At 42.1% G+C, this 21,442-nt stretch overlaps 1 protein-coding gene across 5 annotated transcripts in view; it reads left to right on the top strand.

Moving 5' to 3' along the window:
• The first annotated feature begins 634 nt into the window (after positions 1-634).
• The window catches only part of LOC137335377 (solute carrier family 12 member 7-like), a 259,685-nt gene continuing 238,877 nt past the window's right edge, over positions 635-21,442 (top strand). For 4 of the 5 annotated variants that reach the window (XM_068000752.1, XM_068000747.1, XM_068000733.1 and 1 more), the window contains exon 1: positions 636-916. In XM_068000752.1, the coding sequence (XP_067856853.1) occupies positions 751-916 (166 nt within the window). In that variant the 5' untranslated portion in view covers positions 636-750. Of the gene's footprint in view, positions 917-21,442 lie in introns of all 5 variants that reach the window. The other variant, XM_068000758.1, reaches the window with a different exon arrangement.

The raw sequence follows: 21,442 nt of genomic DNA, 5'->3' as shown, positions 1-21,442 counted from the left end.
TGCGACTTTTAGCACCTGGCAGCCTCCGGCGGCATCCAGCCCACTCCTCCACCATCCAGTATGTCCCTAAACTCTGGTTACCTTGGCAGCCAGGGCCCTCCTCTCCGCCAGCCACTTGTCGCCGAAGCCGATCACGCGGAGGTGCAGGTCCCTGAGCAGCGGCTTCCTTAGGGTGGCCGCGGCCCCAGACATGGGAGCACGTTCCAGACCCTGATTACAGTCGGCAGTATGACTCCGGTCTGCCAGCTGCATAAGGCACTCAGTGCCTACAGCTTTAACTGCTGCCTGAAGGGCACATTGTCTGAGACCAACAGAATTGCCAAGTGCCAGTCACTGGGAGTGACAGTGACTCACTTGGGAAGGCTTTCTGATCCATGTCACTGAAATACAAAAGGAGCCTCATACATATTTTTAAAAAAATTATATGTAAACAGCAACGTCGTGCATCAGTTACAGGCTGGAGACATATAATGAGACGAGGTGCACGTGGTTAAGTGTAGTGGTTTACATTGAAGAGCCCATGTTTGAAGTTAGCGCTGGTTGGGAGGTGGAGCCTGGGGCAGCCCTCAGTTTATCAGCAGTCGGGCGGGAGCTCAGCTCTGCTCTCCTCCCCTCTCCCTCGGGGCTCCGAGACCTCTTTTCGCCCGGCTCAGAGTCACTCCACTGGTTAACGGGGGAAAGCGGGTCTAAGCAGCTCTCCCTCCCACACAGAGCCGCGGACAAGGAAGGACAGCTCCCCACGGCCCCGGCATGTCCCAGTCCCAGTCCCAGAGGTTTTTGGTCACCGCTGTCCACAGCCGGAGAGACGGGCTTGGAAGTGATGGGATGCAGAATGGGGACAGTAACGGCAGCACTGCCACACATGGAGAGAGCACCGTGCCCATACTGGAGTATCTCAGGGAGCCCAACAGATACGGTAAGAAGGCAATAAATAAAACTCTGTGCAGAAAGGGAAAGCCGCTTCACTTTTCCATTGTGATGGGATAAAGCCAGGCTCCGGCTGCAGGGTATTTCCCCCCCCACACTCCCCAAAGAGCTTCCTTGTAAGCAGTATGTTTGGGTTGCTAATTCTCTACAAGCAGTTTAATTCAGATCCGAGTTGTATAGCAGCTTTGGACTTGTGGAATGGAGCAATTTAGGTCTGGAGCGTCAGTCAGTGTGTCTGTGTGCATTCCACTTGTAAACAAGTGCTGGAGCTGTGTTAAGGACAGGGCATCAGTACACTAATAAAGCCCTGGTTAATGTTGTAATACTTAAAAAAAAACTGTTTTTCTCTTTTCTCTCTAGTTTGGTTGATTGGCAAACTATTGCACTTGTGGCTTTTTTCCCCAGTGGCTTTCTGATATTTGGTACTTTCTCCCCCATGTTTTAACATTTTTGCCTGTAATCCATTGTTCCCTTTCTCCTCTCTCTCCGTTTGTTCTGTTCATTCACATGGATACTTGGCCACAGATTTTTTTTGGATAGATGGCACCCACTGTTGTTTTCCCCCATTCCCCAATCTCTCAGTTGACTGCTCTATTCTTGATTGGTCCTGAACTTACAGTGCTAGTTACTAGGCCTTTGATTAATGTTTTAATTAATATCAATCTGGCTTTGATGTGATGTTTGGGGGGGGAGGAAAGGGCACCATTTTGAATTGCTGTGACTTTATATTCTAGGTTTTTGCTAATTACACTGTAAAATTCAATGCATGCATGCTGATATAAATTGGCATTAGAATTTCACACTGGCTACAGTTAAATTTTATTAAGTCACACCGATAGTTTTGCAGATTGTTTAAAAACCTGCATTAATGGTGGTAATATATTCTGGATTTTACAGCATGTGGCATCTCTTATTAAATTGCACTCACTAATGGTTTGGGAATTGCCCTAAACACTTCACCAACACTTTGCACAGTTGCATTAGGTTTAATGAAATAATCTCTGGATTTAATTTTTAAAAAATTTAAAGTATAAATGAAGTGTAAAATGTTTGATAAAAATGTACAGACAGAATGTAATGAGGAAAAGAAAACAACTACATCATAAATAGTATCTGCATATATTTTACATGTTACTTTTGCTACTATTTCAGTTAGTGATTCTCTAAGACTAAAATTTCAGCTGATTCCTGCAACTATATTGTGAAATTATTTTAAAATAGTCACACCCAACTGATTATCATTAGTGCAACATGCATGTTAGCTTATGATAATTCTACTCTATTGGTGGTCCCACGAGCTGTCTATCTTAATGAAGTAGTGTGTTTCTCCTGTATTCTTTAGATTATCATTTTAAACTGAGGGCAAAGATTGGAAGCAGCAAAGGTTGTTTACAAAGTTGTAGTCCCCCCCACTCTTGGTATAGGAATAGCCTGTGTAAATTTATTGGTTGCACGTCACACAAGTGCGTGGTTATGTAATTGTAAGTGGTTTCACAATGCAAATCTTTAATTATGGGTGGAAATTCCAGTCTGAGCTTGGTTTCTTTAAAGTGACTTATCATAGCTGAGCCTACCTCCCCTGCCATCTTTATCTATAATTTAAATGAAACCAGACATTGTTGATAACTGCATTACTTTTTTCTTAAATGCTATTAAAGTTATTTAGACTGTGTATGTAGTAAAAATAGAAAATGCAGCTGTCATCGTGAGAGGGGTGCAGTCTGACAAAGGAGAAAGACCTCAGGTTGCATTCCCAATCAATACGGTAAATAACCATGGAACATGTACGTTTCAGTGCCAAGGTACACTGCTATTTGCATATGCACCAACAGAGCATTGGTTTCTTCTATTTGCAAAAATTGCCATGTAAAGACAAGTAGGAGGTTTTATTAATAGTGCAAGCATTCAGGATTAGAATATTACTTCAACTGGTTGCATGCTTCTATCAATCAGCTTAAAAAGTTGCTTCGATTGACTTGTTGAAATTTTAGTTGCTGCTGTGTCACAGTGAGTGGGTGATCTGAAAATGACAATGTTGACACTGGTTAGATTCACGCCAGTCTACATTTGAGTACTGGGTGCTTTACATGAGTAGTCGCTCGAGCCCTGTGAGGTGGAATCTACCGTGGGTGCTTTCGTGTGTAAATCCTTTTAGAACTGTTACACAAGGTACATAGGAAGCCATTTTGTGCTTTGTTCTCTTTCCTAAAGAGCAAGTTTATTGAACAAGTACCTCTGCCTCTTCTAACTGTCAATGATATGTTCTGCTTTGTAACTTTCAGAAAGTTCAGGATCTTTATAAGCAGAAAAATTGTAACTCACAAGCATTCAGTGCCACTAGGAGTCTTGGATCTTAAAACTGTGTAATTGCAATCGACGGTTTAATTTTAAGTAAATAAGCATCTTAGACATGTATCTGTTATGGCGTTTCCTTTCTTCTTGGTTCGTTTAGGCATGAAATCATAATTGACATCAGCAATCAATGTAAAAGCATACTTAAATTTTCACTGCGTAAGTGGGACATTTAAAAATGTTTTTCTCTCTTTCCTCTCCTTTGCCCCCTCTGCCTCCTGCTATTTTCATAGAAAGTTACAGCACAGAAGAAGGTTGAGGGTTTCTTCCTCTACCACTCTTTCAGGCAGTGAGTTCGAGACCCCCACCATCCTCTGGGTGAAAAAATTTCTCCTCAGCTCCCCTCTAATCCTTCTAACAATTGCTTTAAATTTATGCCCCCTGGTCACTGACACCTCTGCCAAGGGTAATGGGTCCTCCATATCTACTCTATCTAGTCCCATCATAATTTTATATACTTTAATTAAATCTCCCCTCAACCTCCTTTGTTCCAAAGAAAACAATCCCAGCCTATCCAATCTTTTCTTATAGCTAAAATTCTCCAGCCCTGGCAACATCCTTGTAAATCTCCTCTGTACCCTCACCAGTGCACTCATATCTTTCCTGTAATGTGGTGACCAGAACTGTACGCAGTACTCTCGCTGTGGCCTAACCAATGTTTTATACAGTTCCAGCATATCCTCCCTGCTCTTATATTCCGTGCCTTGGTTAATAAAGGAAAGTACCCTGTATACCTTTTTAACTACCTTATCTACCTACCCTGCTACCTTCAGGGATCTGTGGACATGCACTCCAAGGTCCCTTTGTTCCTCTACACCTCTCAGTATCATCCCATTTATTGTGTACTCCCTTGCCTTGTTTACCCTCTCCAAATGCATTATCTCACATGTCTCCGGATTGAATTCCATTTGCCACTTTTCTGCCCACCTGACCAGTCCATTGGTATCTTCCTACAGCTTTCCTCCTCACTATCAACCACATGGTCAATTTTTGTATCATCTGCAAACTTCTTGATCAAGCCCCCCACATTCAAGTCCAAATCATTAATGTATACCACAAAAATCAAGGGACCTAGTACTGAGCCTTGTGGGACCCCACTAGAAACAGCCTTCCAGTTGCAAAAACACCCGTCAACCATTACCCTTTGCTTCCTGCCACTGAGGCCAATTTTGGATCCAACTAGCCACTTTTCCTTGGATTCCATGGGCTTGTGGGACCTTGTCAAAAGCCTTACTAAAATCCATGTAGACTACATCAAACGCGGTACTCTCCTTGACCCTCCTTGTTACCTCCTCAAAAAATTCAATCAAGTTAGTCAGACACGACCTTCCCTTATCATATCCATGCTGACTGTTCTTGATTAACCTGTGCCTTTCTAAATGACAGTTTATCCTGTCCCTCAGAATTGATTCCAAGGTTAGACTGACTGGCCTGTAATTACTCGGTCTATCTCTGTCTCCCTTTTTTAAACAACAGTACAACGTTAGCAGTCTTCCAATTCTCCGGCACCATGTCTGTAGCAAGGGAGGATTGGAAAATGATGGCCAGAGCCTCCGTTATTTCCTCCCTTGCTTCTCTTAACAGCCTGGGATACATTTCATCCGGGCAAGGTGATTTATCCACTTTCAAAGATGCTAATTCCCTTAATACCTCCTCTCTCACTATGTTTATCCCATCCAATATTTCACCCTCCTCCTCCTTAACTACAATCTCTGCATCGTCCCTCTCTTATGTGAAGTTAGACGCAAAATATTTATTAAGAGCCATACCCACAACTTCCGCCTCCACACGGGTTACCTTTTTGGTCTCTAATAGGCCCTACTCTTTCCTTAGTTATCCTCTTGCTCTTTATGTATTTATAAAACATTTTTGGGTTTTCCGTAATTTTACTTGCCAGTATTTTTTCGTGCCCTCCCTTTGCTTTCCGAATTTCCTTTTTTAATTTCACCCCTGCACTTTCTATACTCCTCTAGGCTTGAAGGAGAAGTCTAGCATCCAGTGATATGTGAACGCTGCCAGTGCTGTTCCTTGGTTAACTACAAAGAAACCTGCTGGATCGTTATAGAAATGGATCCCTGCCACATCATGGGGTCATTACTTGTACACGTTTTTGAAAAGATCAATGCCACTGAGCTAATTGATGAGTGCTTCACCTTAAAGGGAGCACACCACAAATATTCAGGGAGGGGATGGAACACCGATTGTCGGATCAGCAATTCTGTCATGCTTTAGGACAGTGTGAACATTTTAGTAAGGTAATTTATTTACATAACAGATTTACGAAAAGTATAGGAAATGTGCAGATTGCTGACTCACTAGTGGAAATTTTGCTTGGGATCTTTTAATGGAGCAGAACTGTTTGCTTTAATGGTCAAAAGTAGTTTGTGTTTGGGATTTGTTAGTAATAACATTTTTAAAATTTTCATTCCTTTTTTTTGTCCTCCTGAAAGCATTGACTTCCTGACTGAGGTACAGTTCCATGGGTGGTGATTAGCCTTTGCTACCTCACCCAAGTAGCCATTATCCATGTCTTCCTTGGTGGTGAATGCTGGCAGGCTACCCAAATTGTGCCCTCATCTGTTGATCACATATGTGCAGTGAAGGAAAAAGAAAAAACAAAAGAAAGACTTGAATTTATATAGCACCTTTCACGACCTCAGGACGTCCCAAAGTGCTTTACAGCCAATGAAGTAATTTTGAAGTGTAGTCACTGTTGTAATATGGAAAACGCGGCAGCCAATTTACACGCTGTTAGTGAGACCTTGCTGCAATGAAATATGACCAGATAATCTGTTGGTTGAGGGATAAATATTGGCCAGGAGACCAGGGAGAACTCACCTGCTCTTCTTTGAAATAGTGTCATGGGATCTTTTACGTCTGCTTGAGAGAGCAGATGGGGCCTCGGTTTAATGTCTCAACCGAAAGATGGCACCTCCGACAGTGCATTGCTCCCTCAGTATTGCACTGGGAGTGTCAGCCTGGATTATGGGTTCAAGACAGTGGAGCTTAAACCTTGGCTGATTTTCCCCCCACCCATTCCCTAACCCAGGAAACCTGCACCCAATTAATAACATCCTTTCTGCTGTCCTGGTTTAGTTCAGCTAACTTTGTACAGAGTGGGATCAGGACCTAGGACCATCCCATTTTGATCAAGGCAGTGACTTTATCACTGAGCTAGTGGCGAGCCTGCCTTTCATAGTTCATTACAGATTTGTTAATAACTATGCTGAGAATTTTCACTTTTCACTAAGTGATAGTGCTGGCTAAGAATTTATTATTAAAATCCCTTTTATCTCTTCATTTTTAAAAGGCCTCATAATAAGCAATGAATTGGTTTTAAAATATACCTATGTATAGGTAATCCCAAATAAAATGTTGACTATTTGTCATTTGCTTCTAAGGGGCAAATGTTAATGTTATAAAACATCTCTACAGCAGCTGTTTTGATGTCAGTGTGAGCGTGGCTGTGTTATTGGTTTGACCCAAGACTTCTAGATTGTGGGGTCCAACGTTTTTCAGATGCCCTTTTTGGTAGATGTAAAAGATCCCACGGCACTATTTTGAAGAAGGGCTGGGGAGTTCCCCGCCCCCCCCCTGGTGTCCTGGCCAATATTTATCCCTCAACCAACATCACTAAAACAGATTATCTGGTCATTATCTTATTGCTGTTTGTGGGACTTTGCCAGTGTGCAAATTGGCTGCCGCATTTTCTCCATTACAACAGTGTCTACACTTAAAAAGTACTTCATTGGCTGTAAAATGCTTTGTGAGGTCGTGAAAGGCGCTATATAAATTCAAGTCTTTCTTTTCTTTTCCAACGCTGTTGACAGCTCCAAGATCCAAAAATCAGCTGGTTGGAACCTGCCATAGGAAGTGCTCTGGTGAGACAGCTGGTTGGTATGGGTGTTGTTTTGTCTGACTAAGCTGCTGGTGGAAAGCCTCGCCCAGAACTAATACTCCTATGACATTTGAGCAACTTAGGCTGCCTGGTTTTGATATGGAAGGGCCAAGCCACGAGATTGCGGGGGTCAATTAAAATCGAGACATAGAGACAGAAAAATAGTAAGTATGAAAGGCACGTGCACAAGAGAAAATTTGAGATTGAAATTAAAGAGAAAGATGCAGATTGCTTACTCTGTCACAGTGAGAGTTATTGGGACCCACAAAGTCTGGCCTCACTGTCTACTGCCACTGGGCCAAGGTTGTTTATGGATTGCATATCAATCAATGAATTAGAGAGAAGGCAAAAGACAGGTTATTGATACTTTGGATGTGTAATCCTTTATCAGAACCCTTTACACACATCCATTGACCAACTTTGCAAAGATCAGATCAAGTTGTACTCTTGGACCTACTGTATGTGAAATGTACATGGTCTGCCAACAAGTAAGTTTGAAAAATTGTTACCAATAAAATGGTATACATTGATCAAGGGTGCACAAGATACAGTAGTTCCCCTGCTGGTGATGGGTGGAGCAGGGCATGTTTGTGGAGGGTTAAATGGTGGAAATGTGGGGTGGATAAAAGTTGGCAAGTTTTACTTGAATATTTTTCCTTAACTTTGCCTGAAGAGATTAATTAGGTGGGGTAGAGTTCTTGATGGGAAAGATCACTCATGCTCTGTGGATGGTGTGAGCTTGATTGAGCCAGAGGGCCATTTTTGTTAATATACTTTGTCTATGCCCTTACAGATGGTATACAAATGATATATATAGTTTTCTTCTTTTTCCCTTCTCATAAGCTCAGATCCTACTTTTGTGATCATATCATGTGTTCATTCTTTTCTTGTTTCCCCATCCCCTCCCTCTGGCTGAGAAGGTAAGTAGATCTGGAAACAAGTCACCTCTGACCATGAAATGTCTCAGTGAGGTAAGCTTCCAACTTGTCACCCAGGCATAAAACTGGCATTGCAGATTGGGTGCCCGTTATAGAAACCGCCCAGTGGAAATTAAAATCGGGCAGTTTCTATAACTGGCCACAAATCCACCATGCCAGTCTTGCGCCCAGCGTGGCAAGTTGAAAACCTACCCCCGTGTCTGTTCATTTACCATTTAAGGAAACCGCAAGGTAATCATAAATAACTGCTTCACACTTAACTTATTCCATATGGTAACAGCTTTATCACCTACTGGTCGCGCTTCCTAAATCACAACAATGACTGACTACACTTCAAAAGTACTTCATTGACTGTAAAGCACTCTGGGACATCCTATAGTTGTGAAAGATGCTACATAAATGTCTTTTTTTCATTCTCTTGTGCGTGCTCTCTCTGGTAATCTGCACCCTTCAGCATCTTTCTGTTGAGTGTATACTCCCATTCCTTGCTTTTCCTGCCAAAATGTATTATATCACACCTAATTGAGATTGAATTGCACCTGCCCCTTGCCTGCCTTAGAATACTTTTCTTTTGGTCTTCTTGCCACAATAAAGATACCTATGGACTGAAGTGTAAATGGGAAAAGATTAGAGTAGCTTAAACTTTACAGTCCAGTAAGAAGCCAGTTAAGTGGGAACCTCATTAAAATATAGAAAATGGTATGGATAAAGTAAGCCCAGATTATCATCAAAGTATGGCATGAGACCAGGATATTAATTGAAAAATTGAAAATTAAAATTAGAAATCACTGAAAAACATCTTTACGTAGAGTGATAAATGTTGGAATAATCTATCCAGAAGTTTTAATATATTGTGAATTTTTTTCAAAAAATATACTTTATTCATAAAATTTGCAGCAAAACATACAATACAGTTGTCATATCACATTCCAAACATACACAATACAGATTATACAATTTGCAGGTTAAATTAGTACAGTTCAATGAACACATTGTACATAATTACAGTTCATGACACTGGGGTGTCTCATTGCATTATACTCAATACAGATTATTGATTACAGATTCATTACAGGTACATTACAGCAATTTGAATTTTACATTCTGCCCGGGGGTGGGGGGGTGGTTTCCTTGATTGCAGCCCCTCGGTATACAATGGCGGGAAGGCTCTAAACGGTTGCCTTTCCCCACAGAGCCTTTGCGGCGGCCACACCTAGCTTCAGTGCGTCCCTGAGCACGTAGTCCTGGACCTTGGAATGTGCCAGTCTGCAACACTCGGTCGAGGACAGCTCCGTGCACTGGAAGACCAGCAGGTTTCGGGCAGACCAAAGGGCGTCTTTCACCGAGTTAATGGTCTTCCAGCAGCAGTTGATGTCTGTCTCGGTGTGTGTCCCCGGAAACAGCCCGTAGAGCACAGAGTCCTGTGTTACGGAACTGCTCTGGACGAACCTGGGCAGATACCACTGCATCTCTCTCCAGACCTTCCTTGCAAAGGCGCATTCCAGAAGGAGATGGGTGACTGTTTTGTTTGCACCGTAGCCTCCTCGGGGACAGTGTGCGGTGGCGCTGAGAGTCCGGGAGTACATGAAAGATCTGACAGGAAGGGCCCTTCTCACCACCAGCCAAGCTAGGTCTTGGTGCTTGTTTGAAAGTTCTGGCGATGAGGGGGAATGCCCATGGGGATCCCCTTTTACACCTTGTAGTGTACTCCCTGTAGATACCTGTGCACCCCCTTGGCTACAGATGGTGAGTGGTACAGAAAAGTGGTTCATGCAGCTTCTGGACATAAGCCTGATAACTGGGTGAGCTGAACAGTCTTTTTGTCCCATCTCAAAAAAAACCCCCAACGTATTTTGATTTAATTTTTTTTCTTTTGGCAAATCTAAATAAGGAAAGCATTAAACTTTGTAATTTGCATACTTCCTGTGAATTGTTTCATGATTGAAAGGAACGTTACCTTTTTTTATAATCGGAAAATTGTTTGTTCTCAGTGTTGCGAAACCTTGCATAATTATAACTGCATGAATTGTAATTCAGGTAACCTGCGAGCTTATCAATACAGCAGATCCACTGAGTTGCTAGCCGATATTGAGTTTTCTGTAACCAACCCGTGCGCGGGACTGTTAATTGTTGAGTAACTGTAGTGTAGGTGTCCTTGAAAATCACTTCTTATGAATGTGTTTATGCTTTTAGGATGATTTGGCTAGATTTTGGTCGCTTTTGTTAAGTACTAGATACATATATGAACATGTACCGTTCTGTTGATGCATTGCATGAATTTGCCATGGTTACCGGCTACAAAGAGAGGAATTGATTTGTCACATGTGGCAATCCACAACCTCTAGCGAGGGCTGATTTGTGACCCTGATGGGTACACGATCTAGAACGAGAGACTGCATTAGCCAAAGGTCATGTTAATGCTGTTATCAAATGGACTGTCCTTTCCTGTTATCTGTAGGGAAGGCCATGTACATTTTGCCAGTGAGGTAATTTCTAGGTTGGTGCTGTACTTGGTCCACTCGGTGAAATGCACCGATGGAATTTTGAAATCTGTTCCGGATAAAACTCTATAGCTTGGAAAAAGGTACTTGTAGGAGGTAGTGTGGGACAGGTGGAAATAGCAAATTTAAAAAGAGATGGTGCCTGTACCGAATTCTTCAATTGCAAAATTGAACTTTTCCTTGGTAGTTTGTTTTTAGTTATTCTGCCTTACCGTAAAACTTTAAAGTTAGAAACTGCAGTGTTTACACAGGTGCTGGGAGAATATGAATGGAACAAATGCAGATGTAGAAGCTCTGTAGCAATTGTTTGACAATTTCTATTCCATGGTGTTGCACAGTGGGAATCAAGGCCAAGTGTAGTTTTCAGGTGAGAGGAGATCTTATTGAAACATACAAGATTCTGCGGGGACTCGATAGGGTAGATGCTGAGAGGATGTAACCCTTCATGGGAGAATCTAAAACTAGGGGGCATAGTCTCAGACTAAGGGGTCGCCCGTTTAAGACGGAAATGAGGAGGAATTTCTTCTCCCAGAGGGTCGTGAATCTTTGGAATTCTTTACCCCAAAAAGCTGTGGAGGCTGAGTCATTGAATACATTCAAGGCTGAGTTCGACAAATTTTTGATCAGCAAGGGAGTCAAAGGATATGGGGAAAGAGCGGGAAAGTGGAGTCTAGGTAAAAATCAGATCGGTCATGATCTCATTAAATGGCAGAGCAGGCTCGAGGGGCCGAATGGCCTACTCCTGCTCCTATCTCTTATGGTTTTATAGGTGAAGTGAGGCTATAGGGCATAGGATAATTGGACCCGTGCATGCCGATGTAATTCAGTTCTTACTTTTATAAATTCCTATGTCTACAATTATAATGGAAAATGCCTATGTAAACTTATCACATTGTAATTACACCCTCTGCTAGTGGTGGTACTGCACCACCTCTTCTTGCAGGAGGATGTAATTACAGCGTGACTGGTTTACATAGGCCCTTTCCATTACAAATTTCATATCTGATCATTCTTGTTTCCCCATCCCCTCCCTCTGGCTGAAATCTGGAAACAAGTCACCTCTGACCATGAAATGTCTCAGTGGGGTAAGTTGTCTGTATTTATAATGGGAAAATGACAGGAAGTGTGTGCAAGCATGAGATTTTTGATTTATATTAGATTATTTTATAAGCAGCAGACTTGATTATTGCTTATGTCTCTTCACTGGCTGTGAAACAAAATGTTCTCACTTTTTTTTCATTACAGAAATCTGTTGCAGGTGCAGCTACATTGCTTGGAAAATGCTGGTTGCAGGAGGGTGTGTTAAAGTCATTCAATCTTGGATTTCTTATGGCTATAGGCTTGGTAGGAGTTGAGGGATTAAGCTCCAAAAATTAAGAATTATGTTTTAATGAAAATTTCACATGCATAAAACATAATTTTTATTTTTCAAGAAGTAACAAATGCTCCATTTTATTTTATTTCTATCTTTCCACTTAATTGTTAAAATAAGCCGGCCTTCCCCACTTATTAATATTGACTCTGTGGTGGTCAGGTTCAATGATACGTAAAATGATGTGCGGCTGTTCTGGGTGAATTTTTTTTTTGCTCTTGTGTGCACTTTTATTTTTCTTTTTATCTTGCATTCTCTTTCAACATGAATTTAAAAAATGGAATTTTCATGTCAATGTTGTCTGGTAATGTTAAGTGTACTTTAAGGTATTTTGTCATCACGTTGCAGATATTCTAGCCCTGTGTATGAATCCAAAACATCGTAATGGGCTGAAAACATTGTCCATGAATCTGCCAATTGTAGGCATCCCCATAGTAGTACTAAAAGGCGCTTATGAGTTGTCCTAACTGGATGATGATGGGCTGATGGCCTCTGATCAGTGGTGTACTAACTGTGGTCCATTAACTAGATGAGTACTATCTAGTACTGTCTGGAATAAATTAAAGGAGATGCATATTAATGTCGAATTGGCTCTGACTACCTAATGTTGATGCGAGGGAAAAATCCTTCCTAGCTATAATCGAATATGCTGTGTGGAACTTCACTTTATGCATTCAAAGTGGTAAATAACTGTTAATAACTACAGAATGGGTGTTGCTGCTTGTAGTGAGATATGTATTTATAAACCATGGTGGTGCTTATTGTTACATCTAAACTGGGCTAAGATAAATCTAGCAGCTTCTAGAATTGCATAAACACACAATTCAACAATTCAAGTCAGAATCATCCTAGTGTATTTACTGAGTTAAGAATAATCAGCACTTTATATAAGCACCATTTCAAAATGGAACTTTCTCATTAATTGATATTTAGTGAAGTCTGTATACTTAATCTAATTTCACCCACACACAGATGGATATTGATCAAAGTAGGTCAAATTTACTTTACTTCAATGGCCTTGTTTAACTGAAATACTGTCTCAATGTACTTTATAAATTTAAAAAAAAAATCAGTTCATTTGAAGATTTCCATAATCCAAGACTCTGCAAACCACAGCAATAAAGTAGGGAAGGAACCCACGCACAAACAATAATTCTAAAAGGAATGACGACACTCTAATTACAGAACATTCATTGTTGGCAACACCAACATGTGAAATCTGATGAAGACAGCCAATACCAAAACAAGCAAGCATTCCCCATGGATCAACAGTACATAGATGAGAGCACCCAAGTAGGCTAAACTGGGCTAAGATATACCTAGCCGCTTCTAGAACTGTGTAAACACACAATTCAAGTCAAAATCATCCAGGAAGCTTGTTGGTGTTCATTGCCGGTAAACTTTGTGATTTCATCTAATTAAAACTCCAGCAGTTCCTCCCTGTGGTTCGTAAGCCTATGCTTTTGCCAACTTGCACCTACGCTTTCTGAACTTGTGAAAGTGAGATGTGTCCCTATGGGGAAAGAGGATGCTCTCTGTAATTGGAAGCTGTACTTCGTGGGTGTTTTCAATAGGTTGATTTAGAGACTCTTCAGCCCAGTGATGGCTTTTTGCATGTGTTGAACATAGCCAACCAAAAATAAAGCTGCCTATCGAGTGTTTTAGGTGTTTTGTTTTGAATTTTGACATATTTTAAACTGGGATGGCCTCTATTGTTTGAATCCGGTGCTTGACAAAAGAATGTTTGTGGATCTAATTTCTCCATAACCCTTGAAAGTTTTAAAGACGCCTTTTCGGGTGCCCCTTCATCATCATATCTTCTCGTGAGAAAGATCCCAGGGTAGATAACCTTTCCTCATAAGCCAGTCCACTTATGTTCAGGAATCAGCCTCGTTGTTCCAGTCTGGACTCCCTCTAACTCTCTTCTTTTGGTATACAATATATATTACCAAAACTGAACATAGAGTGCTCCAATTATGTTGTCTTGTACAAGCATTCACAAAGTAAGCTGTAGAAACTAAAGCGTGGCTGTAGTTTACAGCCCAGATCCTGTATTGAAATGAGTCAGTGATAATTAATGCACTGTTGCCTTTGTGTTTTAAACGCTTTGGATCGTTTTTCTATGTTACAGGTGCTGTATAAATACAAGTTGTTTAAATTCTATTACAGCATGCTTGTTCAGTGTAACCATCAGTAAAGTGCACAATTTAATTCTTTTTCTGTGAAGGTGAAACACTTTTTCTTCAAAAACTATGCTTCTCTTTCCTTTCCTTCTGTCTCCCTGGGTTAGAAGTGTGAACGGGTTTCTACCAATGCCACTCTGCCATCCTCTGGGAGGTGCCCAGGGTGACTGTGCTATGGCGAATGTAATTAGACTGTTGATTTTTTACATTGTTGCTTTATTCTGTGATTCACTGTTTGCTTTTGATGGTATAAGTGTCTTATTTTAAAGAATGCAACTTGCCCCTTTGGTAGCTCTTAACTCCTCTCTGCGTTTGTCTCTGCATCTCTTGATATATTCAATTTAAAAAAAAAAGTCCTCCCACCCCTGAAGACCCTGAGATCCTCTGGGGATGTGGTCCTACTGATGCCAGTCAACCTCTGATATCTTGCCAAGTGGTTACATGTGAGCCTTGAATCTCCTGCTGATACTTGCAGATCAGCACCCTGGGACATCGCAGTCAAACCTAATCCTGTACTCGTCCCTACACATGTACTTCCAGCAAAGCTCACTGAATGACAATCATGGCCAATGTTTCCCCTGCCCTAGTGCAAGGAGGCCAAGGCCAATTGTAACGCTTCTGCGGCTGAAACCAGTTAACTCGGCACAGGTCAGGGGTCAAACATGGAACCTTTCCAGCTCCGTGTGGCTTAGCTGCTCACTGGATAAATATGTTCAGTGATCAAAGGAGCCATTTATTCCATTTTCCTGTGTGAAATAGTTCCAACTGAATTCTCTACTTACTCCAATTTTTTTTAGAAATGTCCACTAATTCTTGAGCCCTTTCCCAGTTTGAGTAGTTAACGTTCCTCCTAAGGTAACACACTGCTGTACTATTAGGTTGCTGCTCTGAGAATGACTGGCCTCGGGGTGACAACTTTGCTCTGATTTGTTGTTTCAACGCAGCCGTGGCTCAGTGGGTAGCGTTCTTGCAGTTGAGTCGAAAGGTTGTGGGTTCAAGCACCACTCCAGAGACTTGAGCACATAATCCAGGCTGACACTCCAGTGCAGTACTGAGGGAGCGCTACATTTTGAGATGCTGCCTTTTGGATGAGATGTTAAATCAAGGCCCCATCTACCCTCTAGGGGGCAGGTTAAAAATTGCATGGCACTTTTTGAAGTCGGGGAATAAAACAACGAGATTTTGTAAGCAAACTTCCTAGTTTAGTTTCTTTATCTCTGAGTACAGCTGGCTTTTTGACGGTGATTGATTTAGAATGCACCACACGTGACGTGAATTTCAAAAGCTGGTTGCCTGCTGCAAACTCAGACCCACAGCAGAGGTACACTGACTGACTGTAGAAGGGTGGCCTCTTTTTTTTGACAATTGTAAACAATTTTACAACACCAAGTTATAGTCCAGCAATTTTATTTTAAATTCACAAGCTTTCGGAGATTTTCTCCTTCCTCAGGCAAATGTTTGCTGAGGAAGGAGAAAATCTCCGAAAGCTTGTGAATTTAAAATAAAATTGCTGGACTATAACTTGGTGTTGTAAAATTGTTTACAATTGTCAACCCCAGTCCATCACCGGCATCTCCACATCTTTTTTTTGATCCTTTTCTCCTGATCCCAGTGCAGGCTCAGTGAAGTCTTTGTATTGTGTAGTAGTGTCACTGAAGCAAGAAAGCATAGTTCTTGGATATGAAATAGTGGCGGCTCATAGCCCATTCTGCTGCTGTTTCAGGATAGAACTGAATGACAAAAGGACCAACCTCATTATTGGCACGTAATAGACTCCATGTAATCAGTTGCTGCAAACCGAGGGGTGCTTTTCTGGGGCAAGAGATGCTATGCCTAGCAATTGTGGTAATCCAGCCATGTCATCTTGTTTGTTGCCAAGTGAATTTTGGAGAAGTACAAAATGGTGAAACCTTGAGCTCCTTTTAGCTGAGGAAGGTGTGCAGCACTGGGAGATGGCAGGAGTGGAAAAAAATAGTTCTCCTGCTCCTTTCCTTTGGAAGTCCTAGCTTTGATTTACTGAATATCTACACGATACATTGAGCCGGAACTTGCTCAGAGCGGTGTGGCAATGTTTGCAGCAACTCCTGCGGATTAAATGTACAGATTTACTTACTGCGGATCCGTGGCGTAGACTTGCATGGTTTGGAAGTTTTCAAAAAAATGCGCGACATCAACTCCGCCTCCGAACAGCGTGGGTTGATTTGCATGGGAAATGTCTGTGAGAATGGAAGGCACGCCCACAAAATCTGTCTGGAAGAGAAGTCACACCCACAAGCAGGCAAGTAAAGTTTTTTTAAACTTTTTTTAAATCTAAATTTTTTTTTAATGACCAAAAAACTTACAATAAGGAGTAATGAGACCCCACATTTTTAAAATGTAATTTTTAGTTGTTTGGCAGTCATTAAGAGTCATCGCGCTTTTAAAAAGTAGGGTAGCCCTGGTATTTTTCAGCGTATCTTTTGGTGGTATACGTAGTTATGCTTCAGATGGGCAAGTTTACGATTTTTCAGTGACTTCAATGATTATGGCGTGCGGTTCCCCTCTAATTCGCAGCTGTCAAATTGCCGGTGAACCAATAGGAGCAAGTTCGCTATTCCCAGGTTTTAGTGCACATGTGCAAATGCGTGAACTTGCTCCTTCAATTCGCTGGTGGAGACAGAGAACGCCATTGAGGAACGCCGTTCACAGGTGAGTAACTTCTGCCCCATTAAGTCTGAAGGACCTTCCTGTAGCGCCACCACTGGTGGGAGAGTATAATTACAGAATGAGATGTTTCCATTGTAAGTGTAGACATGGGAATCTATATTATAAAAGTAACTTTATGACTTCAAATTGGGAACTGAATGATGTCTGTACAGCCTGGTCCAATTATTCCCCGCCCGCTGATGTGCTTCACTGAAGGACTACACTTGGTCTTGACTTCTTGTGTGCAATGTCACAGGAGATCGATTGATAATATATTAAAAGCCATGTGTAGAACCATAGAAAAGATACAGCACAGAAGGGGGCCATTTGGCCCATCGTGTCCGCGCCGGCTCGAAGAATGACCAGGTGCCCATTCTAATCCCACCTTCCAGCACCCGGTCCGTAGCCCTGCAGCTTACAGCACTTTAGGTGCAGGTCCAGGTACTTTTGTCTGGCCCTTTTCAGTTGAAAAATCATATGGAAGACTTTGGTTGTGATTCATTGAAACATCCTGTTGTGATGCTTGTTGACCACTGTAGTTGTAGGCTCTGGCCACCAGCTGGCACTATATCTTCACAAAGTGCTCAAAATGCTTTAGGAAAATTTTTTCATCGCCATTCTTTCTCAGTAACTTATATTCCTCAGGTGCAAAATAAAAATTTAGGCAAAATAAATGTTTAAAATTGCATATTTAACATGATTTAAATTTGTACACTGAATTACCATTGAATACTTTTATTTGAAGGCTTCACACCTCTCGAAAGTCTGGGCTTGAACTTCATATTTTTGTCCAGAGTTGTGAGCTGAATTTGGATTGTGCAACCTGAGCATGTGCAGTGAACCTAGAATGCATCAGTACCATTGCATCAGCTGTACCAATGAGTAGTTTTCTTTTTAGCACCCTCTAGTTTCTGCTCGTCATTTTTCAAAATTGTTTTGTTTGAAGAAAAGCGGCGCCCACATCCCCAGAATGAAGAGAAAAAACAACCTCGAGGACAATAATAAAGGTTTTAATTACTGTAAAAATTCTGTCTGCTCCAAACACTGTTCATTTACTTGTTTTGTCTGTGGGTTTATGCCTGAGCTATAGTCACTTACCAAAATACAGTGATCAGATGTGCTACATTCCAGTTTGTTGCAGTGACAATGGCAAAAGAGTCCTGGGTCCAACTACATTTAACAAGATATTGGGCCGATAAAGGCACACATTGGTTCATAGGGGAAGTAAAGTTCAATTATAGGGAGAGCTGATCCCTAAACGTTTCTAGTGTACAAACCCAAAAATGTAAGAACTTTGTTTATATTAGAGAACGGTACGAGAGCTGTGATGGCGTTGGTACTCCCTTGAGATAAAAATACCTTTGTCTACACCTTAACTTTTATTTTAGGATGTAATAAATGGTAGACAGTATAGGTCTTTTGGTCAAAACTGATTAAAAAAAAATATTAAAGTGAATTTTTTTCTGTAGTGTACCATACTTTTTAATGTAAATATCAGGAGTATGTACTTATCAGGGGTGTGCACTGTTCAGTGTTCCTTTTTACAAGCCTTTATTGTACAGTTTTCATTCTGTCCAGTTCATGGATTATCATTTTAATTCATTTACCTTTGCTGGGCAAATACTAATTGCCGTGTTTTTCTTTTTTTCATCTTGTCGATTGTTCATTTTCAAGGTGGTTGAGCACTAACCTGTTACACAATAGATGTTATCTCGGCTGCACTCACTGCTTCACATAAATGAAGGCTCTGTGTGACCTTTTTGTATTTGTTCATGAGATGTGGGTGATACTGGCAAGGCTTCATTTGTTTCCCTGAGAAGGTGGTGATGGGCCCTCTCCTCGAACTGCTGCAGTCCCTGTGGTAACGGTGCTCCCATGGGAATTAGGTAGGGATGTTTAAAAAAAAATTAATTCATGAGATATGGGCAGCGCCAGCAAGACCGGCATTTATTGCCCATCCCTACCTTCCCTTGAGAAGGTGATGGTGATCCGTTTGAACCGCTGCAGTCCGTGTGGTGAAGGTTCTCCCACAGTGCTGTTAGGTAGGGAGTTCCAGGATTTTGACCCAGCGACGATGACGGAACGGCGATATATTTCCAAGTCGGGATGATGTGTGCCTTGTGATGGTCAGCAAGTGCATGGGAACACCTTGTCCTTCTAGGTAGTGGATTTGGGAGGTGCTGTTGAAGAAGCCTCGGTGAGTTGCTGCAGTGAATCCTGTGGATCGGATACACTGCAGCAACGGTGGAGGGAGTGGATGTTTAAGGTGGTGGTTGGGCTGCTGACCGATTCCAGGATGTTGACCCAGTGATGGGCAATACGTTTCCATGTTAGGATGGTTTGTGACTTTGGAGGGGAACTTTAAATATTTCCCATGATGTTGCTGCTCTGATCATTCTTTAAGAATAGCTCATGGTCCTGGGTGATGCTGTCAAAATAAGCTTAGTGAGTTGCTGCAGGCATTTTGTCGATCGTACATACCGCAGCCACAGTGCACCAGTGGTGGAGGGGATGGATGTTGAGTGGAGTTTTCTACTGTGAGGTGCAATTGCTTCACAAAAAATCAAGTCAGACTGATGGATTCATTTTATGTCACTTACATCATAGCCTAATATGTTCTCCTATGTTGTAGTATAGTGTTTATATTTCCCAAGTTAACTGTTATTCTGTAATTTTGTTACCTGTTTCTCCACAGCAGGAAAGCCTGGATTACAACCTGCTCCAAGTCTATTGCTGTTGCACCTGCTGCCAGCTGATGGTGCCAGTGACTACCTGGGGGTGCCACTCCCCTTTCAATTTTTCCCTTCTACGCTGAGAGATGATACAATCTCTACTCTGTGCCTCTCCACTCAATGACTCAGATTGGGAAATAAGGGCAATGCGACTCAAGCCTGTGTGTGCTCAGCAACGTATCATCACCCTCGGAAACAAGATCTGATTATAGTGATATTTGAAAAGTGGAGCGATGTATTGATCCTATGGGATAGGAGGTCATGTCTGACTTCTGATCAAGAGGAGGAGATGAGCAAATGCAAAGTGGTTCCTCACTGGGACAAAGAATGGGGGTAAATTTTGTCTTTGCCACATGGGTGGCCTATCAATGGGGCAGATTGCCCACCCATTGTAGAAACCACACTCGTTTTTGTTTCCTTTTTTGAAATCAGTGGAAATGAAAATTGAGTGGGTTCTATAGCGGGCAGGCAAATAAACCTTGTCCGTTCACTGACCAAGTGGTGAAATTGGAAATGACCTTCTGTATGCCTCAGGATTAATTTCCTTCCAATGTTCCAAACAACACTTGGTGGAGCAGTATTGGGAAAGGCGTGGAAACAGTTTGGCTGTCCTGCATTTATCCTTTACGTTTCGCCCTTGGCAGCATTATCAACAAGCATGAGGTCAGTTTCCATGCTGATGACTCCTAACTCTCCGTGTCTCTTTGCCAGCTACAAGGTTGTTACCGGGCATCTTCTCTGACATCAAATCCTGAATCAGTCAAAACTTCCACAATTTAAGTGGTGGTAAAAGTGGCCCTTGCCAGAACCTACATGAGTCTGGCAACAACTCCATCAAACTCCCTGGTTGATCGTTCAGGCTAAGTCGAGTGGTGGGACCCTCTGCATTCTCTTTGATCTGTAGCTGAATTTTCAACTCCACATCTAGGCAATCCCCAAGATGCATTCTTCCATCTAGGGAACATCATTCAATTGCAGGTCCACCTCATCTCTTCTGTTACTTTGTCAACTGGAGAATTGGTTTCTCTAATGCTCTTGTAGGGCTCCCTGCCTCCATTTTTCACAGACTTCAGGTAATCCTGGGTCCTGTAGTCATGCATTCTCTTTACACAAAGTTCACACAATTCAAAATTAATCTGCGGTTTTCAGTGAGCAAGCATTATATCAATGGAACAGGCAACCCAGGGGGTATTGATTGATTTAAATTTTGATGACCGGACATGTGGTAAGTGTAGCATGGACTTGCTTGGATGAATGCAGCTCCAACAACGCTCAAGAAGCTCGACACCATCCAGGACAAAGCAGCCCGCTTAATTGGTACCCCATCCACCACCCTAAACATTCACTCCCTTCACCACCGGCGCACAATGGCTGCAGTGTGTACCATCTACAGGATGCACTGCAGCAACTTGCCAAGGCTTCTTCAACAGCACCTCCCAAACCCGCAACCTCTTCCACCTAGAAGGACAAGAGCAGCAAGTACGTGGGAACAACACCACCTGCACGTTCCCCTCCAAATCACACACCATCCCGACTTGGAAATATATCGCCGTTCCTTCATCGTCGCTGGGTCAAAATCCTGGAACTCCCTTCCTAACCGGACTGTGGGAGAACCTTCACCACCACCTTCTCGAGGGCAATTAGGGATGGGCAATAAATGCCAGCCTCGCCAGAGACGCCCACATCCCATGAACGAATTTTAAAAAAATGTTTAGAAGGAACAGGTGACTTTGGACGTATGGGTCCCAAAGCTCTCCACCATTGGGGGTTTTCCTTGCCTCATGCCTTAGTCTGTTGTAGACTAATTGATTGCTACGATTAGTCAGCAACTCCATTATTGTATCAGGGGACTAC

The sequence above is a fragment of the Heptranchias perlo genome, chromosome 2 (assembly GCF_035084215.1).
Source record: "Heptranchias perlo isolate sHepPer1 chromosome 2, sHepPer1.hap1, whole genome shotgun sequence".
NCBI lineage: Eukaryota > Metazoa > Chordata > Chondrichthyes > Hexanchiformes > Hexanchidae > Heptranchias > Heptranchias perlo.
The sequence above is the reverse complement of the archived record's forward strand: the minus strand, read 5'-3'. Positions and strand labels throughout refer to the sequence as shown.